This window comes from Muntiacus reevesi, chromosome 9 (assembly GCF_963930625.1).
Source record: "Muntiacus reevesi chromosome 9, mMunRee1.1, whole genome shotgun sequence".
NCBI lineage: Eukaryota > Metazoa > Chordata > Mammalia > Artiodactyla > Cervidae > Muntiacus > Muntiacus reevesi.
In genome coordinates, this window is record NC_089257.1 from 60,780,572 (window position 1) to 60,807,034 (window position 26,463).

Sequence of the window (26,463 nt, forward strand, 5' to 3'; positions counted from 1 at the left end):
GAATACAACGTGCCTCTCATCCTGAGCCATGCTCTCTTCCTAATGGGAGACCCTAATACATCCCACCATGTGTCTTAGCTTCCATTTACCACCTAGCAGAGGAGATAAGCTGGTGACAATTAGTTCTTTAAAAAACCATTGGTGCCTATTATGCATAGAGACTGGAGATAAAACAGGAAATAAGACAAAAGAGCATCCAGGGCTGGACCTGAGGCAGTTCATAGTCAAGTAAAAGATCTGGTAGAGGGAGAAGGTTCTCCTTCCAGTAGTTGTGGTCCGTTCTATCATCAGGCATTTTCTGTATGATTTTTCACATAGAGTTGACTTAGTTACATGGCCGTGGGCTGGGTTGGCCGACTGGATGGGGGTAGGGAGCAGACTGCAGCAGACTTATGGCAACTCCAGAGGTGAGACTGAGGGCCCCCCCAGCACACACTGGCTTGTGTCCACACCCGGAATTCTCAGCCTGGGCCTTCTGCAGATCTGTGCTGTAGTTGGAGGCTGCAGCTTGCTGGGAAAGGCGGACCCGCAATCTTCTGCACAAGTAAAACCTCATAACCAGTCCCAAGGTAGTAAGACTACTATACTCACGTCTAAAAGCAGCATTTTGCTTGGGATGGATTTTCACGTCCACCTTTCCTCATGACTCCCAGCTTCTCTCATGCCATGTGATAGATAGAAATCACCCAGCGAGGAAGTAGCAAAGATAGGTTAAAACTCAGTACTGCCGGGGACTCCCCTGGTGGTCCAGCAGCTAAGACTCCCTTCTCCCAGCGTAGGGGGCCCAGGTTCTATCCCCGGTCAGGGAACTAGATCCCACATGCAGCAACTAACAGTTCACATCCCCCAACTAAAGATCTCACGTGCAGCAACTAAAGACCCCGCATGCCTCAACGGAGACTGAAGATTCCACATACCGCAACTAACACCCAGTGCAACCATTTACATAAATCAGCAATTTAAAAGGAAAAGAAAAAATTAAAAAGACTTGGGACTTCAGGCATCAGGAAAGAAGCTTGCTGCATGAAGGATGCTGGTCAAAGGTCAGAAGTCATGAAGGATGCTGGTCAAAGGTGAGAAGATAATAAATATTTAGGTCAAATTGGGTAAACTCTTCAGCAAGGTCTAAAGCAGTTGTTGCATTTTTGTTCACCATCTCATTGTTTTCCTTCTCAGTCTCCAGTACCTAGGGCAGCTGAAGAAGCAAAACAATTGAACGGGAGGAAGAGGCAGGAAGATGAGGAGTGGGGTGGCATATTCTACCCAGGAGCAAAGCAGAATCACTTTAGCAATGGAAAGTAGGTGAAAAAGAGCTCTGGCTTCTCCATGCAGCAGCCTCGGGATGTAAAACTAAGATGACACTTTTCATATTCCCCCAGGTATTTGGGATTTATAGTTTATCCAGAGAACAGTTTTGTCTGAACAGTGGCATTAAGTCTTCCTATGAATTATTATAAAATGACTTCAGGATATTATAAAGGTATTTGAAGGTAGAAAAAAAAGATGTGTGTGTGTATATGTCTCTCTGTACTATATGAATATATATGTATTTCATATATAGTATATATATGTGTGTGTGTGTATCCCTAATATATACATATTTCAACATAAGATTGAGCAGTTTTCTTTTTTCAGCTCAACAGAACAATTCATCCAGCAGCTTCTTTCTGCCAGGTAGGATATTATGTACTATAGGGGACAGAAAGAAAAATTGAACAGAGTTTCTACTTTCAAAAAGTTTATATTTGGATGCATTTAATTTTCCCTTCTAAAGGAAAACCTTCAATTTTTATCTCAGAGCAATTTTTCGGAGCTTGTGCTCTCTTAAGGAATTCCGAATAGCAACAGGAAGAAGATAGCAGGTTTTCTATTCACCGGGGAGAGATTTCTTACTGTTCCTAGCTAAACGAGGCATGGGTTACATTCAGAAACTGTACTGCAGGGTACGCTCAGCCCAAGTTTGAAATACCAGAAGAGATGCCTACCTGCTAGCTGCAATTACAACCAAAGTATTGTGATGGGTATTGCACGATATAACAATCATTTCATTATTGTTCTTCCACATTTCAGAAAAAAGTCTTAATTTAGAAGACTCTAGTTATCTTAATTTGAAAAGACTAAAGGAAGCTGTGGCAGCTGTCTTCAAATACTTAAGAGCTTTCCTTTGTTGCTCCATAACCAGGACCAATGGATAGAAGTTATGGGCTGATGTTAGCTCAAACAAGAAAGAATTTATGAGTTGACTCAGGCGATAATGAGCTCCCCAGCACTGGAAGTATACAAGCAGATGGATGGCCATCTGCCAGGGTTGCATAGAAGGTATTCCAGCGTTGGATTAGAAGTTTGAATGAGCTACCTTCCATCTCTAAATTCTCGGTTCTCAGTCTGTCTCCTTGGCCCAAGGCTAAAAGGAAATTTCAATCTTTGAAGACATGTAACACTTATTGTTGGAAGTAGAAGCACGCCACATGTATTTGGGCCTTTCTCTTTAGATGCATGGGCACTTTTCTTTCAACGCAGTGAAGACACTTAATACTAGAAAATGCTGTAATTACTTAAATGCTCTCTTGACAAAAGTAATATTATTGACACACTCAAGTGTTACTAGGTAAATAGCACTAATGGCCTTGTTAAGAAAAGGGAATCTATTTACATGAAAAGAAGGTGGTTCTAAAATAAGACCAATCTGAATAGATGAACACCGTGCTTGGTTTTTAAATGACTTCTTATACACACACAGGCCTGCACGTTCAGGAATGCAAGCTGTGTGTGGAGTGAAAGTGAAAAAGTATCTCAATACATCAACTGCTTTTAAGCCTCCTAGCCAGACTAGCTCCTGCTAGAGGAAGGATGGTTTTCTTCATGCATTTTCAAGCATGAAGCACTTGGGTGAAGCTCAGCACACACACTAATCCCTTGTTCTACCGAATACAAATTGACGCCAAGTCACCCTTCCCCAGTCTGATGGCTGCACTGCTTTTCAAATACTAGTTAATTAGGCCCACTGTAGAGGTGATATAGTTGACTTAAAATTTTGATGGGAATGAGACTTCCCTGGTGGTCCACTGGTTAAGGATCTGCCCTGCAAGGCAGGGGACTCAGGTTTGATCTCTGGTTGGGGAACTAAGACCCCATATGCCACGGAACAATTTAGCTGGTGTGCCACAAGAGAGTCTGTGCGCCCCAGTGGGAGAGCCTGCACGATGCAACAACTAAGACCCATGCAGCCTAATTAATTAATTAATTAAAAAATTTTGATAGGGAAAGAGGAATTGAGAAAATAAATTGACAGAAAACAAACAAACAAACAATCCAAGTAGGCCCAAGGAAAAATGCTTACACAGAAATGCTCAGACATTCAATAACCAAAGCAGAGAGCAAGTCTTCCCTCTCCCAACTCCCAAGGATAAGATTTTTACTTTTCCACAGTGCTATAAGGATCTGGTTTATGGTATTGTTGGATAAAGCAGTAGATGGGGCAGGCAGAATAAAATTTATTAAGTAACATGACTGCTGAGGATGTGTTTTCAATCTTCAGCTGGGTTTGGTGGACGATTGCTCAGTGATTACTAGGTGCCAGGCCCATCCCAGAGGCTGGGGACACACAAGTCCAACCTTCCAGGAGCTCCCTCAGCCCTGAGTCTAGAGGGTCAACCCACTCATTTCGGTCCTTCGCTCAACCCTGCTACCCTGGCACCTTCCTCATTAAAAGCAAAATAAATCTAAGTGCAAGAGTAAATGTGTTTGGATACATTTCTTGCACAGAAACATATACAAATAGACAGAGTTCTGAGGTTAAATACTTTTCAATTCTGTCATCATGTATGTACCTAGGCCCCCTCACCATCACTCTTCATAACAACTAACGTTTGTGCAGCCCTTTACTGTTTACAAGTTGTTTCCATCGCCACTGTGACATGGGTTCCTCCTCTCAGCCCTGTGATGACCTTAGCTTCATTTCAAAGATAGGAAAGGAACCTGCTTGGTAGTAAATCATGAGCCCCCAAGTTGTATTTGCTGATTTTAAACCAGAAAAATTTCCTTCATACTCTGGTTTTATTTTAACTCCATACTGCCCTCATCGTGTAATACACCTGGACCTGGGGTATACAGAGTGTAACGGACAAAGCTGAGCCACTTCTTGGTTAAGAGATAGATGGTGGCGATAACCCTATATGCAAAACAGAAAAAGAGACACAGAAATACAGAACAGACTTTTGAACTCTGGGGGAGAACGTGAGGGTGGGATGTTTTGAAAGAACAGCATGTATATTATCTATGGTGAAACGGACCACCAGCCCAGGTGGGATACATGAGTCAGGTGCTCGGGCCTGGTGCACTGGGAGGACCCTGAGGAGTCGGGTGGGGAGGGAGGTGGGAGGGGGGATCGGGATGGGGAATACATGTAACTATATGGCTGATTCATGTCAATGTATGACAAAACCCACTGAAATGTTGTAAAGTGATTGGCCTCCAACTAATAAAATAATATTAAAAAAAAAAAAAAAAAAAAAAAAAAAGAGAGCTACAATCCAACCTCCTGCTTCTTCAAGTTCCAGGCTTTTTCCTTGTTAATGGCGCCAAGCCACCAATTTTGCCTTGGGCCAGATGAAAAGATCAAAACATTCTTTGTGGAATGAAAAACACAGGTGAAACCAAAATAGCTGGAAAAAGCAACCCATCACTTGAAATAAGACCAAAAGTCAAGTATTTCTTTTAAACTGATTTTACTTTTAAAGCAAGTTCCCAGTGTATTTTATTTTTCTTCCTTATTTCATGCCTTGATTTCTATATGTCATCCCCAGGGGGGCAGGGGCTAATGCTTATTAATTTAATGGGAAATACTTGGAAAACCTCCCCTAGGATGACATACATTGCCCACTAATTTTTTTTTTAATATTTTGGCCGTTAGGGCTAAAACTAAACTCACATGCACTCTAGACTCCTCATCCAGAGAAAACTATGCTCTTCTTTGTGTTTAACAGACCATATGGTTGACATTTAATAAATGTTAGATAATAAAAATAGATGCAGTGCTTCAAAGGAACAGTATCTGAACATCTCGTTAAGCACCGAGTAAGGTAAACAAGCAGCCATCACACATCTGGACTTGCACACATCCCTCGAGTGCTACTAAAGACACAGCAGTTGGCATTGGACCGGACGTGCTGGACAGTGTTTTTCACCCATTGCCACAGTGAGAGAAAGAAAAAAACAGGCATCTTCCGTTCAGCTCTCTTTCCTAATTATACCTTGGATCCAAATAAAGAAAATACAGCACACATGATCAGAAATAATTGAGAAGTAAATGAAAAGCAACAGAGGAGAGGGCTTAATCACATCATCAGTACCAGGGTCAGAGGAAATGGACAGATGGGAGCGTCAAATCATCCACAACGGCATGAAACGGATAAAGATTTAAAATCAGAGGAGATGAGTCAAGAAATTAAGCTTGGCTTCCATGTTAATTCAAAACTGTTTGTTTGGGGGCTGAAGGCAGGAAGAAGCAGTGATAACTCCAGCAGGGGGACTGCTCATTAATATCCCAGCAAAACAATAACCTCAGATAATAGGAAATATTATGCTGTCTCCAGAGAACAGAGAAAGATTCAAATTTACTCTCCCATCCATGGAGTTCAGTTTAATAGAGGATATTCAACAGAGCTGAATACATATCAACAAGAAGGTTAAAACATTGATTGGGACAGTGCTTCACACTCCTGACATCTGGAAACAAACCAACCAGTTAAAAAAAAAACAGGCAGGGGTACTGCTCTGTGTACAATAGAAACTAATAAGGACCTACTGTATAGCTCGGAGAACTCTTCGTAATACCCTGCAATGACCTGTATGAGAAAAGAATCTTAAAAAGAGTGGATATATGTATATATATATATATAACTGATTTTGCTGCGCTATACAACAAAAATTAACACAATTTAAATCAACTATACTCCAATAAATTTTTTTTAAAGAAATCTTAAAAAAAAATCACGTGGGGTGATTTGAGTTCTGTCATTTGTCTGAAAGTAACACTGACGATTGGCTATTCCAGCTTCCTGGTGGGGGGAATGAGAAAGGGGATGGAGAGTAGGAAGCAGAGAGAATCAGAGGCGGGAAGGCATGCTCCCTTGGTGCAAAGCTATTGCAGCAGCTACTATTGGGTTTATTACAGTATTTTATGAAGCAATACAGGAGATTACCCAGACAGCTTCAGCTAACACCAGGACCGCACTAGACACGTAATATAATAAACCGCTTGTAAAAGGTTACCAAATCTTCTAGAGGATGGAACCAGCATAACTTGTCTCCTGTCTCGACTTTTGGTGCCCCATCATTTCAGAGCATTTGTCTAACCTTCGCCAAAACAAAGATAAGAAGGTTGAGGTTAGGACCAGAATCCAGGAAACAATTCCTTGTTGCTTTCACGTGCTTAGCCAGCTGTCTTTCTGTGTATGTCTTTTAATTGCCAAAGAGCATAGGGATATTGGGAAGGTTTGGGTTGGCTGCTTTACGTTAAAGAGCAGTGCTGTCAGCTCCTCAGTGTTATTGGCTCTTGGGGGGAAAATTAAATGCAAGCTCCCCCGGCACCTTGTTGGGTCACCAAGAGGCTGTTTAGATCCCCAAACCCGAGATTTCTGACCACATTGTGCATGAGCTTCATGAGGGAGAAACACAACTCCTGGCAAACTGACTCACTGACAGTAAAGGCATTAGAAGAGCCTAGCAAGAGTCTTAAAAGACAAAACCACCAATAACCCATTTTCACAGCTTATTCCCACAGTGTCATGACGTCTAGTGCTCCAGACTTTTGGGGCTATGGGATCACCAAATCTGTGAGTGCAGTCATTGAGCTCTTGTGGGTGTTCAGTGCTGTGATGAAGGGCAGGTGAGAAACAACGAAAAGCTAAGTGTTACCAGTTAGCGAGCGCTGACTCTGCGCAGGTGTCCTACACTTTCCCTGCGTTGTGACATTGCTTCCGTGTAACCCTGCGGGGCAGGCACTGTTATTTTCCTCATCTTGCAGATGATGACATTGAGCCTTAGTGAAGTTAACTAACTTACCCAGCATCATGCAAGTTAGTAAGTGGCAGAACTAGGACTGTCCAATGTCCAGAGTCTGTGTTCCTTAGTCACTGTGTCACATACAGCAGTTAGAAGTCCAAAAACATGGACTGAGTGACTTTGTGAGAAAGTTTCCCATGACAGGAGATGGTTAAGCGTCTCCAGTGTAAGTAGAGGATGGACGAGGACACTGAATCACTCAGTGTGGAGACAGAGTACATAATCTCCAGGATACTTTTTTCCTTCCATTTTTCAAAAGATGTAATTCACATGCCATAAAATTCACCCTTTAAAAGTGTACAGTTCATAGCCAGGACATGGAAGCAATCTAAATGTCCATCAACAGAGGAATGGATAAAGAAGATGTAGTACATATATAGAGTGGAATATTACTCAGCCATTAAAAAGGAATAAAACTGTGCCGTTTGCAGAGACATGGATGGACCTAGAGACTGTAATACAGAGTGAAATAAATCAGAAAGAGAGAAGCAAATGTCATATACTAACACATGTATGTGGACTCTAGAAAAATGGTGCAGGGGAACCCATTTGCAAAGCAGAAGTAGAGACAGACAGACGTAGAGAACAAACCTAAGGACAGCAAGGAGGAGGAAGAGGGGTGGGATGAACTGGGAGATCGGGGCGGACACACACACGCTGTTCTGCATCTCGGAGAAAACTGACGAGAGCCTCCCGGGCAGCACAGGGAGCCCACGTGGGGCTCTGCGGGACCCGGACGGGAAGCGGGTCCGACAAGGAGGGGTACACACACAGCCGATTCACGTCGCTGCACGGCAGAAGCCAACTCAACATTGTAAAACAACTCTACTCCAAGAAAACTTAACAAAATAAAAATCAAAGTGTACAATTCAATGATTTTTCGTATATTTGCAGGGTGTGTAACTATCACCACTATTTACTCCCAGAACATTTTCATCACCACAAAGAAATCTAGAATATTTTAATCACTTCATACACTTAGTATTATACCTACCCCTCAGCCTCTGGCAACCAGTAATCTACTTTTGATCTCTATGGACTTCCCTATTCTAGACATTTCTTATAAATGAATCCTACAATATACGGTCCTTTGTAACAGATATCTTCACTTAGCATAGTGTTTTCAAGTCTGTCCTGTTGTGGCATGTATCAGTACTTCATTTCTTCTTGTGGCTAAAGAAGATTCCATCGTATGGATACAGCATTTTGTTTATACATTCCTCAGTTGACAGACTCAGTACTTTCAACTCTGAGAATTTATGAATGCAAGGCTCCTGCCTTTAATCCAGCTGGGACAACTCACACGGATAACTCAATTCAGCTCTGGGACTGTATCTGCAGCTTCTGGGTGGACATCCCCAAGTTGATATATTCCTGCCTAAAACTGAATGCAGCCAAGTTAAACAAATTATCCCCATAAAGTCAACCTCTCCTCCATGAGCCCTGACTTCTGTTAATGGCAATACCAATCTTGTACGCCCATGAAACAGTCTTTTGAAAAAACTATTTACTTTTATTTGTTTATTTGGCTATGCCAGGTCTTAGTTGCATGTTCCCAGATCAGGGATCGAACTTGGGCCCCCTGCACTGGGAGCAGAGAATCAGCCACTGGACCACCAGGGAAGTCCCAAAACAATCTTTTTTCAATGTGTGTTTTTAAATTTTATTTTCGGCTACACTACACGGCATGCTGGATCTTAGTTCTGTGACTAGGGATTGAAACCACACCCCCTGCAGTGGAATCGTGGAGTCCTAACCCAGTGGATAACCAGAGAAGTCCCTTTTTTCTTTTTTTCAAAATTGAGGCGTAGTTGATTTACAATATTGTGTTAGTTTCAGGTGTGTAGCACAAAGATTCAGTTAGATTCTTTGCCTTTTTAGGTTATTACAAAGTATCGAGTAGATTTTCCTTTATTATACAGTAGGTCCTTGTTGGTTGCATGCTCAGTTGCTCAGAAGTGTCTGATTCTTTGTGACCCCAAGGACTGTCGCCCACCAGGCTCCTCTGTCCATGGGATTTTCCAGGCAAGAATACTGGAGTGGGTTGCCATTTCCTGCTCCAGGGGATCTTCCTGACCCAGGGATCGAACCCATGTCTGCTGTGTCTTCTGCATTGGCAGGCAGATTCTTTACCATTGTTGGTTACCTATTTTATATATAGTAGTGCGTATATGTTAATCCCAACCTCCTAATTTATCCCTCTCCCTTTCCCCTTTGGTAACCATACGTTTTCAAAACTGTCTTTAAAAAAAAAAAAGCTCCTCCCTCTCCTGTATGTTGCTTATTAATTTACATACCAACATCTGTAAATTCTACCTTAACTTTACCACTTTCTCCCCATTCTGTCAGTTAACCAATTTGAAGTCTCTGTTGAATATTGCAGTAGCCTTCCTCTAGTCTCTCTGACTCCTAACTCTCCCTTTTCTATTACTCAGTGTAATTCAGTTGCTGAATTCATCTTTATGTTCAACTATGTCCAAACCACTGCCAAGATCAAACACCTTAAATCACATGCAAAATTCTACTCCTTAGTCCAATTTAAGTAACCTCAATTTAGTAAGGGAGAAGGATAAAAGGATAGATGATATTCATATATTTGTCTTTTCAGTGTTTTATTGTAAATACTTTCAAGGACAAAAGTTATTTCTACAGGGGGGTGATAAAGACAAGGTTTGGTGGAAGACAGATCTTGCCTTGAATTCTGGCTGTTCCTCTGGGAACATCACAATCATCACTAGCTTCAGGTGTCTCATCTATCTACTAAAACAGGAGAGACCCACCTAGCTCTTGGGGTGCCTGTGAAGATTCGGGGTAACATACATAAAGCGTGCAGCACCTGATCCTGTGTGCACATGCGTGTGCTTAATTGCTCAACTGCGTTCCCCCCCTCTGTGGCTCTGTGAACTGCAGCCCACCAGGCTCCGCTGTCCAGAGGATCTTCCCAAACCAGGGATCAAACTTGTGTCTCTTGCATCTCCTGCATTGGCAGGTGGATTCTTTATCACTAGTGCTACCTGGGAAGCTCACCTGATCCCATAGTTTGTACTAATAAACTGTACTTACTCCTTTCACGGGTTTCCCTTGTGGCTCAGCTGGTAAAGAATCCGCCTGCAATGCGGGAGACCTGGGTTTGATCCCTGGGCTGGGAAGATACCCTGGAGAAGGGAAAGGCTACCCACTCCAGTACTCTGACCTGGAGCATTCCATGGACTGTAGTCCATGGGGTTGCAAAGAATTGGACACAACTGAGTGACTTTCACTCACTCCTTTCACACTCATGGTGGAGCCCTTACGTTTGTACCTCTGGCCCTTGAAAATACACATCTTCTAACTGGAAATGGGGGAGGGGGGCAGGTGGATACAAGGGAAAAACCACAACCTCAGGAAGAGTCGGGGGAAGGGGATAGTAACTAGCAGTTTTAGGAAATGAAAAGGGGGAGCAGAAGATACAGACAGACCGAGAGGAGGACCAGGTGCATTTCAGAAGATGAAGCAAAGGCAGGACCTGGATGCCAGATGAGGAAGACAGGGAGGAGGCCAAACCTTCCTGGAGAAGTAGGTTTATTGTGGGCAGCAGAGGGGAATAAGGTTAGCTGGATAAATCATGAGCATCTCAGACACTAAGCAGAGTTTAACCTCTGTACAGCAGTAATGGTAAAGCCATTGTAGTCTCTTGGGCAGGTTAAGTGCTGTGATGAGGGTAGTGTTGCTGGAAAACCAGATGGGTAGCTGCGTGTGGCAGATGGGAGAGCATGAGAAGGTAGTTCTCACAGTTTTAGACCCTCATACACATGGCAAAATGATCTGGCTACAATGGGAGAAGAACAAGGGCTAAATCAAAAAGACATTCTGACGGACTTCCTTGGTGGTGCAGGGATAAAAGAATCCATCTTGCAATGCAGGGGACGTGGGCTCCATCCCTGGTGGGGGAACTAGTATCCCACATGCTGTGGAGCAACTGAACCCATGTGCTCTGGAGCCCACATGCCACAACTAGAGTATGTTCACAGTGGAGGACCCATACGATGTAGCGAATATCCTGTGTGCCACAACTAGGACCCAATGCAGCCATATAAATGTTAAAAAATATATATATTTTGAAAGCACAAAAAAGTCACAGGCCTTCATAACAAATACTGTAAATAAGCTTAATCCCAAGCCTCCCTCCCCTAAGGCCTAGGTTTTATTTTTTTTTTCCTCAAGCCATTTCAAACACTCTTCTCCTCCAAGTCTTTGTTTTCTCAAACAAAGCTGGGACTAAGTTCACCAATCAATCAACTCTTTAGTTGCTGCTGCCAAGCTATGCTGGCTCAGAGTAGAAAGATTCCTGCTCAGATCTTCCCTAAAGAGGAAGAAGAAAGTTGGGACTACCAGTTAATCAATCACAACTCATGTTTGAAGATTCAGAGTCTTCAACACACTCCTCCTAGAATGTAGATACTTGACCCCCTCCCCCGGCCCCCACAAGCAAACATCAGGCTCTCTATGTATTGCAGCTAAATGTCACTGACTGCCAAGTAGATTAGAATGTATCCCAAAGTGCACAATTTCTAAAAGGGAAAAAAAACCAGCCAAGAATATTTGAGTCTTTTACTTTGAGTAGGTGGCATGGCATAGGAACAGTTTTGTCCTGGAGTTGTTAGTTTATAAATATTTGATTGCATGAAAGCTTCCAAATTCTCTGGGACTCATCCTTGCTGGCTGGACCAGTTTTTCTGATAGTACATTTGCTTGCTGAATTATCAATCCAGCTAGCTCATGTTTTGGGCATTCAACTTTTAAAAATTCTGTAAGTTTTATGAGCCTCCCAGAATAAGTCAAGGCTCAGGACACGAGCTGAGATGGAGATAAGATCTATCAGTCTCCCCTCAGCCTACTCAGAAAGTCTCCTCTGAACTGGGAGTCAGATCTTCTTTCAGAGAAAAGCCCCAAATTTATCATAAACTGGCAGTGAGATCTGGACAAAATAAAAATGATGATAACACTTCATCAGACTATAGGTAATACTGAACTAGAGGAAGTTATCAAAATAACAAGATAAACACTCCAAAGAACAGAAGAAAAAGAAACGTCCAGGGACAGACTTCAGTGAATGATACTGAAATTATACTCTGACTTGCAGCAACATATGCAGTGGAGAAAGGATAGAGCTTCCCTGCGAATGGCTAGTAAGCAAGAGGTAAGCTGTCTCTATGCTTCGGTGTAATCCATTTCACAGACTTGCTCAGCGTAAGCTGAGAAAACAGAGGCCCAGATAAGGTAAGGACTTATTCTAGCTTAGACAACCAGCTAACAGAGCAGGGAGTAGAGAGAACTCCAGTTTGCTGTAGTCCTGCTTCCTGGCCCTATGTATGGCCCTTTCCTTATGGATAGGATGAAAGGTAGAGAGAAATCTCAGAAACCTTGCCACACTGTGGACTCGAGGCCATGATGTCTGGGCTTCAGGATCTGGGTTCTCCAGAAAAGTTCATCTCAAAGTACTATCATGATTTTCACATGAAAATCATCCATGGTTTTTAGACATGGTCATCAGTGTGTTTTCTGAAAAACACAGACTCTCATTCAATAACCACAATACAACTCAGTCTCTCATTAGTTAAAAAGAATGAGAGCAGCTAATACATTTTTAAGAGAATAAACATGTTTCAAAACCACCAAGATCTAGCTTTAACCAGAAGATAAACCCAAGTAGTAACCCTAACCCCAATCCTAGCGAATTGCATATAGGAGACAAGATGAAAACCACTAATCCCATATGATTACTGAAGTTTGTGGAACATCTACCACCACAATCCACCCCCTATAACAGGAGCAACAAAACAGCATAATATACAGGCTTCCAATAAATAGGTTTCTCTAAAACTGCAGATTTTTTTTTCTTTCTTTACATTTAGAAAAATAATTAAACAAGTATATTATTATAGAGGTCAGTAACCAATTCTTCAGAAACAAACACACACACCACAAACCTTAAGAACCTAGGGTTTAGTCACACAAAACCATTATAAAACACGAAATATGGCTACATTGGTAAAATATTTACATCTTCTAAATTTATCATTTTTCACCTTTCCTGCTGTAAGTACTAAGTCCTACAATGAAAAAAATAAATTGGAGAGATATCAATCACATATTTGATAATTTCTCATTTACCAATTCCTCTACAACTCTCTTAGGATAAGTGTTGCATGTTAGTCGCTCAGTTGTGTCCGGCTCTTTGCGATCCCACGGACTGTAGCTCGCCAGGCTGCTCTGTCAATGGAATTCTCCAGGCAAGAATACTGGAGTGGGCAGCCATTCCCTTCTCCAGGGGATCTTCCTGATCCAGGGATCCTACCTGGGTCTCCTGCAAAGCAGGAAGATTCTTCACCGTTTGAGCAATAAGAGAAGCCCGGGATAAGTATTAAACACCCCAACTTACAGATGAGGAAGTGGAGACTGAAAGAGTAACCTACTTAAGACTGCACAGCAAGTAAGGAGAAGAGCTGGCATTGAACCCAGATCATCTAAGTCCAGGCCCTTTTCACTCCATCAACAATTCTGCACGCATGGTCTGCAAGCCCAGGGCTTTCCAAGACCCTTCCACAGGGTCTAGGGAATCAAAACTGTTTTCATGAAACTACTAAGACACCATTTGCCTTTTCACTATATTAAACTTGCAGCGATGGTGCAAAAACAATGGAGCGTAAATCTGCTGGTAAATCCAGGCAGCGATACCAAATTTTACTAAGAATCACTGCATTCTTCACTGCCACTCATGTACAGTAGTAACACCGCCATTTTATCTTTGGAAAGCCCTTGATGAAGCAGTTAACAATTTTAACTTTATGAAACCACAATCCTTGAGTACACATCTTGTGAAAACTCTTGTGACAAAATGAAAAAAACGCATAAAGCACCTCTGTCACATACAATGGAGAAGGCACTGGCACCCCACTCCAGTACTCCTGCCTGGAAAATCCCATGGACGGAGGAGCCTGGTAGGCTGCAGTCCATGGGGTCACTAAGAGTAGGAAACCACTGAGCAACTTCACTTTCATTTTTCACTTTCATGTATCGGAGAAGGAAATGGCAATCCACTCCAGTGTTCTTGCCTGGAGAATCGCAGGCATAGGGAGCCTGGTGGGCTGCCGTCTATGGGGTCGCACAGAGTTGGACATGACTGAAGCAGCTTAGCAGCAGCAGCAGCAGTCACATACAAAAGCACCATGACTCTGTCGGAGGAGAAGTATTAGGACGATTATTTGAACTTGAAAGAATGACAGGTTGGCTATTTAAATTTGTGTATTTGGCAGATATTTTCTCAAAAGTGAAAAAGTTAGCCCGATATTGGGAGGAAAACAGCTGTATTTGTTGCCAGTGATAAAATGTGAGCTTTCAAGCAAAAATTAAAAACTTTGGAAATTGAGAATTTCCTGATGAGACTGGTTGTTGTTATTAACAAATGTGATTCTTTGACATACAGAAAGAAATGTGTTAACATTTGAAGAACTGAATAATGTGGTAAATCAATATTTTCCAAATGATCAATACAGGGTTTTACAAAATCATGCATGGGAAACCATTCCATTCTTTACACATTTAAAGTATTATGTGGATTGATGGATTTGAGCATAACAAAGTATAACAATTTCATTGATAGCACTTCAGACTCCACACTGCAGCTGTTTTAAAAAAAATCATTACTTATCAAATTTTAGTGTATTATCAAAAAAGAATATCTACAATTATCTGAAAAAGCTATTCTTTTTCCCTTTTATAAATATATGTCTGGGTGAGTCTTGATTTTCCTCATCTACTTCAACGAAAACAACGTATTACACTAGACTGCCCAGAGACATAGATACTAGGATTCAGTTACCTTCGATCTTAAAGATTAAATGCTCTTACAGTTTCATTGTGGAAAATATAGGAATTTTTCATAAAAACATGTGATGGGTTTATCATTATTTTAAAATGAATTGTTACTGCTTTTCTCACTTCTTATACATTTTCTCATTTTAATTTCTAATAAAGTAAATATTGATAACTATAATAATCTACATGAACCTAAGATCCCCCATAAGGTCCTCAATAATTTTTAAGCATAGGAAGTGGTTCTGAGATCAAAAAGATGGCGAACTGCCACATTATATCCTGCTGCCTTCAATATTTAAAATAATAAGATAGTAGAAAAATTTCTCTGTATTGACATTTCTCCAAACTTTTTAAAAAGATCACCAAGTGGGAGTTTGATGTATGATGCAGGGCACCCAAAGCTGGTGCTCTTACAACCTGGAGGGATGGGGTGGGGAGGGAGGTGTGAGGGGGGTTCAGTATGGAGGGGACACATGTATGCCTATGGCTGATTAATGTTGATGTATGGTAAAAACCATCATAATACTGTAAATATCCTTCAATTAAAATAAATTTTAAAATATACAGAGAGAAGAAAAGATCACCAATATCTACCCTAATTATTGTTATTGAGTATTCAGGAAGCCCCATCCTTGTGGTCACATATACAAAAAAAGGGATCCTCTAAAATTCTGTAAAGGAAGCCTTATAGTTCCAATAGCACCCTAATCAAATGAGGGGGGAACACTGGAATAGAAAGAGCTCTACCTACCTTAAAAAATTTCAAACCAAGACCTTGGCTGATGCCCAGGGAATGATGATGTCTCACTAGTAATAATAGGTGGCAAAACCATCATATTCCCTGACAGCTAAAATCAAGGAAGTGTTTTTAATTAGCCTCAAGAATTATACTTGACATTACAGAAAAAAAAAAAAAAAAAGGAAAACACCTACATCTAGCTAATTATCTGCAATGTTTCATGACTTTCGTCGAAGTAGGAAGATATAGTTTTAATTGAAAAGTAAATTTTTTAAGAGGACAGATCCTCTTATCCTTCAAGTTGGCCTTAAAACTTTGGTGAACCAGCCAAAAAGTGGAAGTAAATGCTCACAGGCAAAGACAAGAGTTTGACCTTCTCCATTGCTGTAAGAAGGTATGGGTATTCATTTCTTCTGTCAGTTATGTTTATAAACAGAGCCAAGAGTACAGACAGGTTAATTTCTGCAAAGTACATCTGACTTAATTTTTTTTTTAAGGTTTAAGTAAAGGATCTACAAAACACTAAGCATTTTTATTTATTTTTTGGCGGCATCACACAACTTGCACAATCAGCTTCCCAATCAGGTACTGAACCAGAACCCAGGCCACTGCAGCGAAAGCCAGAATCCTAACCACTAGGCCACCACGAACTCCACTGAAGCATTTTTTTCATTATTATGCTTATTAGATCTATCAAACACATGCTAAATGACTGGAAACTAAAATATCTCAAGAATAAATCAAATTACACCTCTATGTCAAAACCAACATACCCCAAAGTCTAAAACTTAAGGTTTTGAAATGGAAGAGTTGAAATGGGATCCATAAAAACATAGAAATGGTTGGTAGTTTAGGAAGTCCAACAGCAGGGATAAGAATGGTAATAAAGATGTCTTACTTCATGTAGGGTAGGATTAAACCAAAGTTACCTTTAAGTAAGCCATAAAAGCTGCTCCATTTACCCTTCTAATGTACATTTAAAGTTTTTATGTTATATATATTTCACCACCATTAAAAAATAATAATGTAACAGGCCCCAAATCATTGTACATTTCAAATGAGTAAATTGTACAGTAAGTGAATTATATCCCAATAAAACTGTTTAAAAACAAACAAACAACGCTGTCCCAGATTCTGGGACAATTCCAGCTGTGAGTGTCCCCATGGAAGTTTACATGTTACGGAGATCAAATGGCTGGTCTCACTAGTAAAGATGCTCTGACCAGCAGGAAGATGTTTGACAGTCACCGCCAGTGAGATTAATTATGGCCTCCTTGGTGCCAAAACTTCTCTAAGATAACTCGAATAAGACAAATCAACAGGAATGTAAATAAAAAGTCACATACTTGGTTCCTTTAAGCATATTTAATATTTGAATTCTCATTTTTCTATTTTCCCAGACCCCAGAAAACAGAGTTTTTAGATGACCAATATTTTGTTCCAGAAACATACAGCCTTATCAGCTAATTCATAAAAGAGCTATTTTACAAAGGTACATCTGGATAATTAGAACAATAAAGTCTTTTAGGCATTTCAAAATGTGATCAGTAAAAATACATGATTATTAATAAAGTTTTTTTAAGATAGTTCCAGATTTCTTTAAAAGTAATTTCTGTTAAAGAGTACATGATTGTATGGTGAACAAGGAAAATAAAATGTTCTAGTAGGAAGAGGCTGATTAAGAATAACCCACAGTGTGCACAAATTACAGTTATGTTTGCAGTACATCTGCTTAGCCATTGGCACCTGGAAACGGCCGACAGGGCTTCCTTCTAGGAGGTACACTTTTTTTTCCTACCAGTTTATTTTCAAAACCATCAGTACCAGTGGAGAAGAACAAGGCAAAGGGACTCTTTTCTTGAGGGAAGAATAATTTGAAAAGATCACTTTGAAAAGTGGTGGAGGAGTCAGAGGGAAAAAAAACATGATTTACAAAACAGGAATTGTAATTCTAGGGAATAAAGTTAGCCAGCAGAAAGATGACTGGAAGGTCCTGCTAATTTTCTATCTTAAGGTCCTCTGTACACAGTTTTGAACCTTGCCCCCTGTGACATATAGGAAAGGAAAGACTGACCAAAGCTCTTGTAGCTCAAAATAATATCATATATCACCTTCAAAGAAGATAGCTTCCAGTTTGAAAAACAGAAGCTCCACATAATACACTGAATTTAATGATATCATAAAGAAAGAGAAAAGTATGTGAGTAAAAGACAACTCACAGGAGGCATAATTATTTTCTTTAGCTTCAAAAATAAGGAAACAGTGGACTTTTCTCCTCTACTATCACACTAGCTCCCCACCCTTCTCCAAGGACAAATTAACAAAAAAATTTTTGAGAGGGACTCATCATTTCTAACAGTCGATCAAAGTTGTTTCAGGGAAAAGAAAGCAAAAAAGCACCTTTTTTGTAGCATATTATAATAAATAGTTACAGTTCAGGTCCTGGCAGTCCAAGTTATTCATAGCTGGGTTTTAAAGTACACGAAATATATGGCTTCTAGGGCAGTGATCATTTTAAATTATAGCACTTTGGGGTTTATTGATTTGCCTTGCTGAACTCGTGTTCTCTGAAAAGGAAAGAGACACCTCAAATGTCATCTGCCACTTAATAGCAAGGGAGCTGTTAGGGCCACTGGAAGGAGCACAGGGTCACGGCAGGTCACCACAATAGCTAAAACCAGCTCTCCTGCTCTGGGAAGGGAGCTCTGTCCACCGCCCTTGGGTCTTTCTACATGCAAGTTGATTCCAACTTCGAGAAAACGGCTTTGACGGTCATCAGTCTCACCCCAAAACAGAGATTACCTAATTCCATTGTTCTGAAAGGCAGGTATAGTATCAAAGGAGGATGGATGTGATTATAATGGACAAAAGCGGGGGGGGGGGGGGGGAGAGCATGGGAGACCAGGATGAGGAGGAGGAGGAAGATATGAGGATATGAGGCTGGTGAGATAAAAAAGAAAACTCAAAAAATCATGGAATCTTTTCAGAATTAGATTTCATGTGGGGGCTTCATTTGAAGATCTAGATATGAATTTATTTGGAGGTATTAGAGCAACGTTCAAAATATTTTTCCAGTTAGCCCTGTTTTTGTTCCAAGGAGAGGTTAAACTTCAGGGAAAAGAAAAGCAAATAGTTGCTAAGGACAAGGGGTTGGCTGAACCAGAAGAGAAACTAAAACTCTGCTAACATACAAATCTTCTTAAATAAATGTGTGCTAGGGAATTATCCAATGACTCTGTACTATCTGAAGTTAAGATGAAAGTTCTACTTGTATTTACCTTTCTTCTGATTAACTGCCCACTGATGGTATTAGTGTCAAGTAACTACAGGTAACCCTTTTAGTTGGGAGTGACTACATTATTTCCAGCAGCACAATGTAACCATTTGGTTTCTACTTGTTTCTCTTATGAGATACAGAAAGTTCAAGTCCCAAGCTTTACTTATATATTAGCTTCTGCTTCTAAAATTTTTAATCCCATTTTGATTTAATCTATACTTGGGCTATAAATCAAAATAAAATTCTAATTTATAGGTGAGGTCCAACAATCCAAGTTGGTCTATTTAAAAACACAGATCACATTTGGAAAGACAGAAACAAGAATCTGGACATACATGAGCTTTGCTAAGTTGTAGTGGTGTTTATAAACGCAGTTGGGAATCCTTACCACTTGTGATGGGGGAAAATTTATATATATATATTATATATGTATATATATATATTTGGGCAGATGGTGGGGGGATGGCAGGGGAGAGTAAAATTACATCCTAACTACCCACAGAGTTCAGAGGGTACTACTGAAAGACATGAGCAGTGGATCAACTCTTTGTGTATTAACAGAATTTTAATATTCGACAAATGATTTAGTTTTTGATTGGCAAAAATACTTCAAAACATATTAATATATACCTGATGCACAAAGAAAACCACAGAAAGCCAACAGAACTGAAGGGAGTTCTCAAGTTACAGTTCTGAAACATTTATCCTCTGGAGGGTGCTGCCAGGGCTACTATTCATTCTAGAGCAGGCAGTTCCCAACGCCTTGCCTGCAGTATCCAGTGTATGTTCTGGTCTGCAATTTTTAAGGTCAGTCACGCACCAGTGTGGAAAAAGCTCCAGCAGTGAAGTCAGAGGATGTGCTTCTGGAGCTGGCTGGAGCAGCTCTGCCTTCTCCACCGCATCCTTCTCCACTCCACCCTTGGCTCTCTTTTCAAACTCCAAGAGCCCTTTGGCACCATCAGTGCAAAAATCAGAGTCAAACCTCCAGGTACTAAAATTTTACTGGCCTTATAATCAGCAGTACCCGTGGCTCATGAAAGCCATTGTTCAACTCAGTAGTGATTCAGTTACATAACCTTCCCACACTCTCACCCGCTCCGTCCCACCCTTCCTCAGCAGCCCCCACCCCTGCCACCACCTGAAGCATCTGTTTGTTTTCGCTTCCTGCTCAGTTGGCAGGGATTATTTTACACAAGTGCCAAGGTCTTAATGTATAATTATAAAAATGAAACAATACCAAGGATAACAAATTTATAGTCAAGAAAATAAAATTTGCTCTCCTCTCCCTCCCACATCCCAACCCTCAACAGAAAAGGAGACGATAGAAGAAAACACACCCATTTTCAAGTGCCTGCTCTTTAGTACGTTGAGGATTCCTGTTCATTGGGAGTGGATCCCAGCCTCAGAGAAGAGGCGCTGGCCTCGGGTGGGAGGAAGCCCCCACCTGGGAGCACAAAGCTCAAGTCCTCTGCTCGGAGGAGGCGCGGCAGAGGACTTTTGAGTACGCTTTTGAGGGGACACTCAGACGAGCAGCCTACGGGACAGCAGAGGGCACGGGACATCATTCGGTGCAGACCTCATGCTCCTCCCTCCCCTGCCCACTCCCTCCCCCTCTTCACCCCTCCAGCCACCTCCTGTTACCCCATCCTGAACTCTGCTTCAGGAGCAGTCGATCCTTGGGTGTACTAAATATAAAGGGCTAAAACTCTCACTACTCAATTAAAACAAAACATGGCAAAATAAAAATTAAAATGTGCTTTCAAATACGGAATGAAGTCAAATAAATACATCTGATTTTCTCTTTTTCTTAAGTCTAAGCAAAATTTCATATTCTACACCCAAAGCTCTATACATTTGGTTTTTGTTCTGAATCAAAACGGATTTCTGAGAGTGAGGAGAGCAGGGTGAGAGCAGGATGTCCCCCCTGCGGACAGGCTTGTGCAGCTGCCAGGCTGTGAAGACCCAGTCCTGCTCTGGGCCCCGGGGGGCATGGCTCCCCCAGGCTGTTTGCAGGCAGGTCCTCTGTCACACGTCACACACTCTCTCGGTGTCCACACTGGAGCCAGGACATGGTGAGACAAGGCTGGTGCTCAAATCCAACAACCTGCAGTCGCCTCCAGGACACGTGGCTCTAACTTTTATCTGGGAAGAACAAAGAGGTGTAGAGGTCAAATTAAGGAAAAATAATGAGTTCAAATTAAAACAGAGAGGGCCTCTCCTGGTGGCTCAGTGGTAAAGAATTCGCCTGCCAATGCAGGAGACTCGGGTTCAATCCCTGATCTGGGAAGATCCCACACGCAGAGGAGCAACCAAGCCTGTGCACCACAGCTACTGAGCCTGCTCTAGGCCCGCGAGCGGCATCTATGGAGCCCACGCACCTTAGCAGCCATGCTCTGCAACTAGAGAAGGCACCACAATGAGAAGCCCGCACATTGCAACTAGAGAGTAGCCTCTGCTTGCCACAACTACAGAAAAGCCCTCACAGCAATGAAGACCCAGCGCAGCCAAAAATGCATACATGAATATAAAAAAATAAATAAAAATAAAATTAACACAGAGAGTACATCTGAAACCTGTGCACCTTGTTAACATCTTTGTTTCTGGATAGGAATAGCCTCATTCAAAAGAATGAAGGCAAATGAGTAGAGACTGCGGCACTGAACACGGAACCACCTGTGGTCCCTGGGAGACAGGAAAGCACAGCAGGACCCAGGGAGGGCCTGCCTCCACTGCACGGAGCCTCGTTTACCTGGCCCACGCAGCTCTGCCTTTTGCTTTTGCAAATGGGAAGAAAGACAGAACTCGGGTGGCGTGGGGACTGACAACTGCAGCTCCTCTTTGAGAGGAAGAGCCGAGTCAGCAGATAGTGGCCTCTGCTTGACACATGATGTTCGGAAACAAGGATCTTTTTTTTAAGAAGAGAGATGAAACAGAATCTCACAAGGTTTTCGCTTTAAAGAATAATAAATCATTTCATTCAATGTACTGTTCAGGCAGGATGATTCTTGAGTCAGAAACCCACAGCGTTCACACACCTGAGTGCTTGTCTGTGAGGGCTGATCCAGCCAGCCTTTGGCAAAGAATGGTGTAACTTTCTTCCACCTTCTGTAAAATAAAACCCACAGGTTTTTCATTCAAACATCATTAAAAAAAAAAACCTTGTTTTGAAAATAGGAAAGAAGGCTTTTGTATATTATAGGTATAAGCTGTCAAATTTAACATTAACATCATTAAAATTTTTGTTAATAGGAAAAAAAAAAAAGTAAATTTCGTTTCCTTTTACCTGTTTCTCCCTTGAGTGAATAACTTAAAATGTTCCCATGTAGAAGAAAGTAGAGGAGAGGGCAACCACTAGAGGTGATTATTCCCTCCTGTCCTGGAGTCACCCTGAAAATGATCCCATATGTGGCATGAACTAAGTCAGAGCCAATGTGCCCTCCATGGCCTCTTAGAATCTTACCAGCCACAGGACATCCCTACATGTAATGCTACAAAGAAAGGAAAACCTATCACATGAAGATGAAAGAAAAACTAAGGGAGACCAATCTTTAGCTAGAAGACTTTAGGAACACTTTGAACTCTGACCCCAAAACCTCTACTAAGTAATGTCATGACAAAACATCTGGGCTCTGGTACCTGAGCCTACGGATGGCAAACTTAAGAGTCCTGTTGTCAGAAATGACCACATGGGTCAGTTCTGCAGTGATGGGTCACACAGTGACATCTTCAATTGCCCATTTACAGAACTCCTACTCATAGGCAGGTCTTTAGATTACCACTGGAGCCACTGGAGACAATTTCTCTCTGTCACAGCATCTGGGAAACTATCAACATCACCCTACAATTCACAGATAATTAATAGGTGATGGCAAGTTAAGGCATTTCCCAGCCTAGATTCCTAATTACACAAACCCCACCTATCTCAGCTTACTGCTCACATTTTCTCATGGAGGTGAGCCAATCATCCCAAATGTATTTAGGTCCTTAAACTTTGAAAGCCATACACACACACAGCTTATAGTGTACAACTTTTTCTGTTCTTGTGATGTGTAACCAGATAAAACAATGCTGACCTTAGTTTTTCATCCAGGTCTACTCACAGACAATGGTCAGAGAAAACATACAAATCTAGACCCTCAGCGAGGTTACTGACATCAGCGTGTTGATCATTCTACACTTTCTCTCTGTTAAATGTTTCTTATATCCGACTCCTAAGGATGAAGTCCAAGGTACCTTTAAGTGTTCAAGGTCAGCCTCTATTTTATGAATGTACTCCATGATCTGGCTGTGTGAATCGGCACAAGCAGAGGGACTCTGGATCTCAAAACGGGAATCCTCCATAGCTCCCCAGCGCTGCTGGACCAGGAATTCTGGGGTGAATGGTGAAACAGCCCCGTCAGAATGAGCATTCTGGGGAGAAGGCTGCTGCTGGTGTCCAGAGTCCAGAGAGGGGATGCCTGCTCCGGGCTGAAGAGGGAACGAGGAAGCAACCTCGTCGTCTGTGGAGCTCTCCTGCACTGGGTCATAGCCATCAAGAATCAGATAGGTTCCTACGGACAGAGACAGGACAGGTTGAAGAGGTTAGTACCACCTCCAACACACTGAAAAACAGATGTGGGGTGATGTGCTGACACCTTTAAAAGCTGTTGAAAAGTGAAAGTTAAAGTCACTCAGTCGTGTCTGACTCATTGCAACCCCATGAACTATACAGTCCATAGAATTCTCCAGGTCAGAATACTGGAGTGGGTAGCCTTTTCCTTCTTCAGGGACTCTTCCAAACCCAGGGATCAAACCTAGGTGGCCCAAATTGCAGGCAAATTCTTTACCAGCTGAGCCACCAGGGAAGCCCAAGAATACTGGAGTGGGTAGCCTCTCCCTCTTCTAGCGGATCTTTCTGACCCAGGAATTTAAACTGGGGCCTCCTGCATTGCCAGAGGATTCTTTAACATCTGAAATAGCTTAAAAGCTGTTAAAGAGGAGGAAAAGCCATTAAGTCCCAAATTTCCAAGTTACGTTTCCAGGACATCAGAATTTTCTTACTTCAGGTTAAAGCTAAACTTAGCAAACATTCCTAGTAATTCCGGGATAACCTCATGTTTTCTAGCATTTTACAAGTTAAAAGCTGAGAACTATCTAGTCCCTATATGATCTTATGACCACTTGCCCTCAAATACCCAGCTGGCCTCATTTCCCACCATTTTCTCCCACAGCCTGTGCTCTTTAACCACAGAATGCCTGCTCTGGCCTCGCAGACTGTGTGCTCACCTCCCTTGCTGGAACACTCTACCTATGGACACCCACACAGCGTCTTCCTTCCCTTCCCCTGGGTCTCTGCTCAAGTGCTACCTCACGAGAGGCCTTCTTCCCCGACCACCCTATCCATCCTCATTACTGTCTGCGCCCCTCAGTCTGACTTAGTTTTCTGTATCATCCTTACTATTTGACATCTATTTATTTGGTAACTTATTTACTGTTACTCTTTCCCCAAATGGTGGTGAAGCTTCATAAGAAGAGTGGATTTTTCTGTGTTTTATTCACTGTTACATCTCCCAGGACCTAGGGTAGGGTCCAGCATAGAGTAGAGACAGTATTTACTGCATGAAAGAACAGACACTATACACAGACACACACATGAGGTAATGCTTGGATATCCAAGCAACATCAATTTCAGCACATAGGACAAATAACGACGATCGAAATCAAAGTTTAAATGTGAAAGGAACTTGCCTGAGATGCGCAAATTAACATCCTTCTCTTCCTTTTTAACTGCTCCATCACCTTCTGATGGATTATCATCACTATGTGCTTCACGGGCATCAAAAAAGTGCTCTCCACTCTCATCAAGACCCCCTTCTGGCTCTGAGGGAGGCATCTCTGGGGTCATAATCATGTGGTCCATTACTAAAATGTCACTTGCCTGGCTCTCTTGGAATGCCAGTGCTGAATCCCGTGCCACTGAATTCAGTGCCACTGAATCCCGTGGAGCAGAAGATTCAGTTGAAGTCCGTGGACTGTAACAAGTTGAAATGTCACCAGTTCCAGTTCTAAAGGGCATCTGTGCTTCAACAGGATGACAGGCCTTAATATTTTCAGGGTTCTGGGTTCCACTGTCTGCCTGCACCCCCAGAGAGGCTGTCCTGCATCTTGGAAAATGTGGCCAGTCTTCCTGAGTGCTCTTCTCAGTCAAGCCCAGCTGGTGTACCAGCAGCTGCTTCAACAAACCCACTAGAAGATTTAGGAAGTGGGGAGAACACATGCATTCACATAACCTCAGACAGACAGAATTAAATTAGAGGAATTATAATTTCTCTCTTAAAGCCAGTACTTTTTTTCACTAGCATACAGTTAAAAACATTAACTTCATACAATCATCTTTTGTTTGGTTTGAAAAATGAAATAAAACACCATCTAGAGAAAATTTAACATTAAACTAGACAAAAAAAAAAAACCTGAAGAATTCTCAATGGAGATTTTCCTATTATTCTCCTATTTAAAACTGTTAAATAACCAATACCATGCCTGCCTCCACGTTTTCTTCCATATAACTGGAATAATGCCCCCAAGGTACTTCTTAAAAGGATGTAGAAAAGCTGTATCAATCTAAACAAAAGAATCTGAAAGTTCTGCTTTTTCCAGAAGCAGACACTATCTACATAGGCATTACTTTTTCTAATTTTATTAGAGACAGAACATTTACTTTATCATCTATAATAACCCAAAGAATCTCCTTAAATGGTGACGAAGAAAACAAAGCTGGCCTGTAAATTTAATTCCAATGTTTGGTACCATGCATAATTTCAAAGGATAAGGAAATATTTATTAGTTTTTAAAAATGACCTCACTAGTAACACAGCTTCCTTAGGTTGCTGAAAACAGAACCAATTTAATTTTAAATGGGCCAGTGCATGCTCTGAGGCCACTCAATGAGAGGGTCAGTGGAACAATGTTAGTGAAACCATCAGAAATCATTATCACTGTTAACTCAATGAGTCTAGAATAAAGTAGGTCTTAAATGACTTGACCAATTCCGTACTTTCAACTGCCTTAATTTCTGTCTTCCCTTTAAATAAAGTCTCCACATGGGTTTGGGTCTTTGACCCTCTGTCTCTCTGCAGTCACTCCCTGAGAGATGCTATGAATTCATATGGCTTTGACACTCAGAGTCACCTCTCCCTAACCTCCTCCAAAGTTTCAGTCTTAAAATTCCAATCTCCTGCTCATCCTTCCTCTTAAATGGCTTGCCATTCTTTACCTACATCGCAACATGTTTAAAATTGAGCCCACAATCTATTGCAAAGGAAAGAAACAGAAAAGAAAGTGTATCAGTGGGCAATGGCAGTCCTTCTAATTTTTATTTGACAAGATAACTGAAATTATCTTTAAATATTCCCTTTCCTTTGTCCTCACATCCAAAGAAGTCAATTGTTTTAAGTATTTGTTGGTTCCTCACTTCATTTTTATTTCTAACACCATTCTAGTCCAAACCCATTTGGCCTCAAGCCCAGACCAAGCCAATCCTCTTTAC

At 41.5% G+C, this 26,463-nt stretch overlaps 1 protein-coding gene across 2 annotated transcripts in view; it reads right to left on the minus strand.

The window, feature by feature from the left end:
* Positions 1–17,011: 17,011 nt before the first annotated feature.
* ARHGEF12 (Rho guanine nucleotide exchange factor 12) overlaps positions 17,012–26,463 on the minus strand; it is a 165,268-nt gene continuing 155,816 nt past the window's right edge. For both annotated transcript variants that reach the window (XM_065945620.1, XM_065945619.1), the window contains 4 exons: positions 24,666–25,163; positions 23,172–23,488; positions 21,974–22,043; positions 17,012–21,080 (listed from right to left, as the gene is read on the minus strand). In XM_065945620.1, coding sequence (XP_065801692.1) covers positions 21,070–21,080; positions 21,974–22,043; positions 23,172–23,488; positions 24,666–25,163 — 896 coding nt within the window. In that variant the 3' untranslated portion in view covers positions 17,012–21,069. The remainder of the gene's footprint in view (positions 21,081–21,973; positions 22,044–23,171; positions 23,489–24,665; positions 25,164–26,463) is intronic.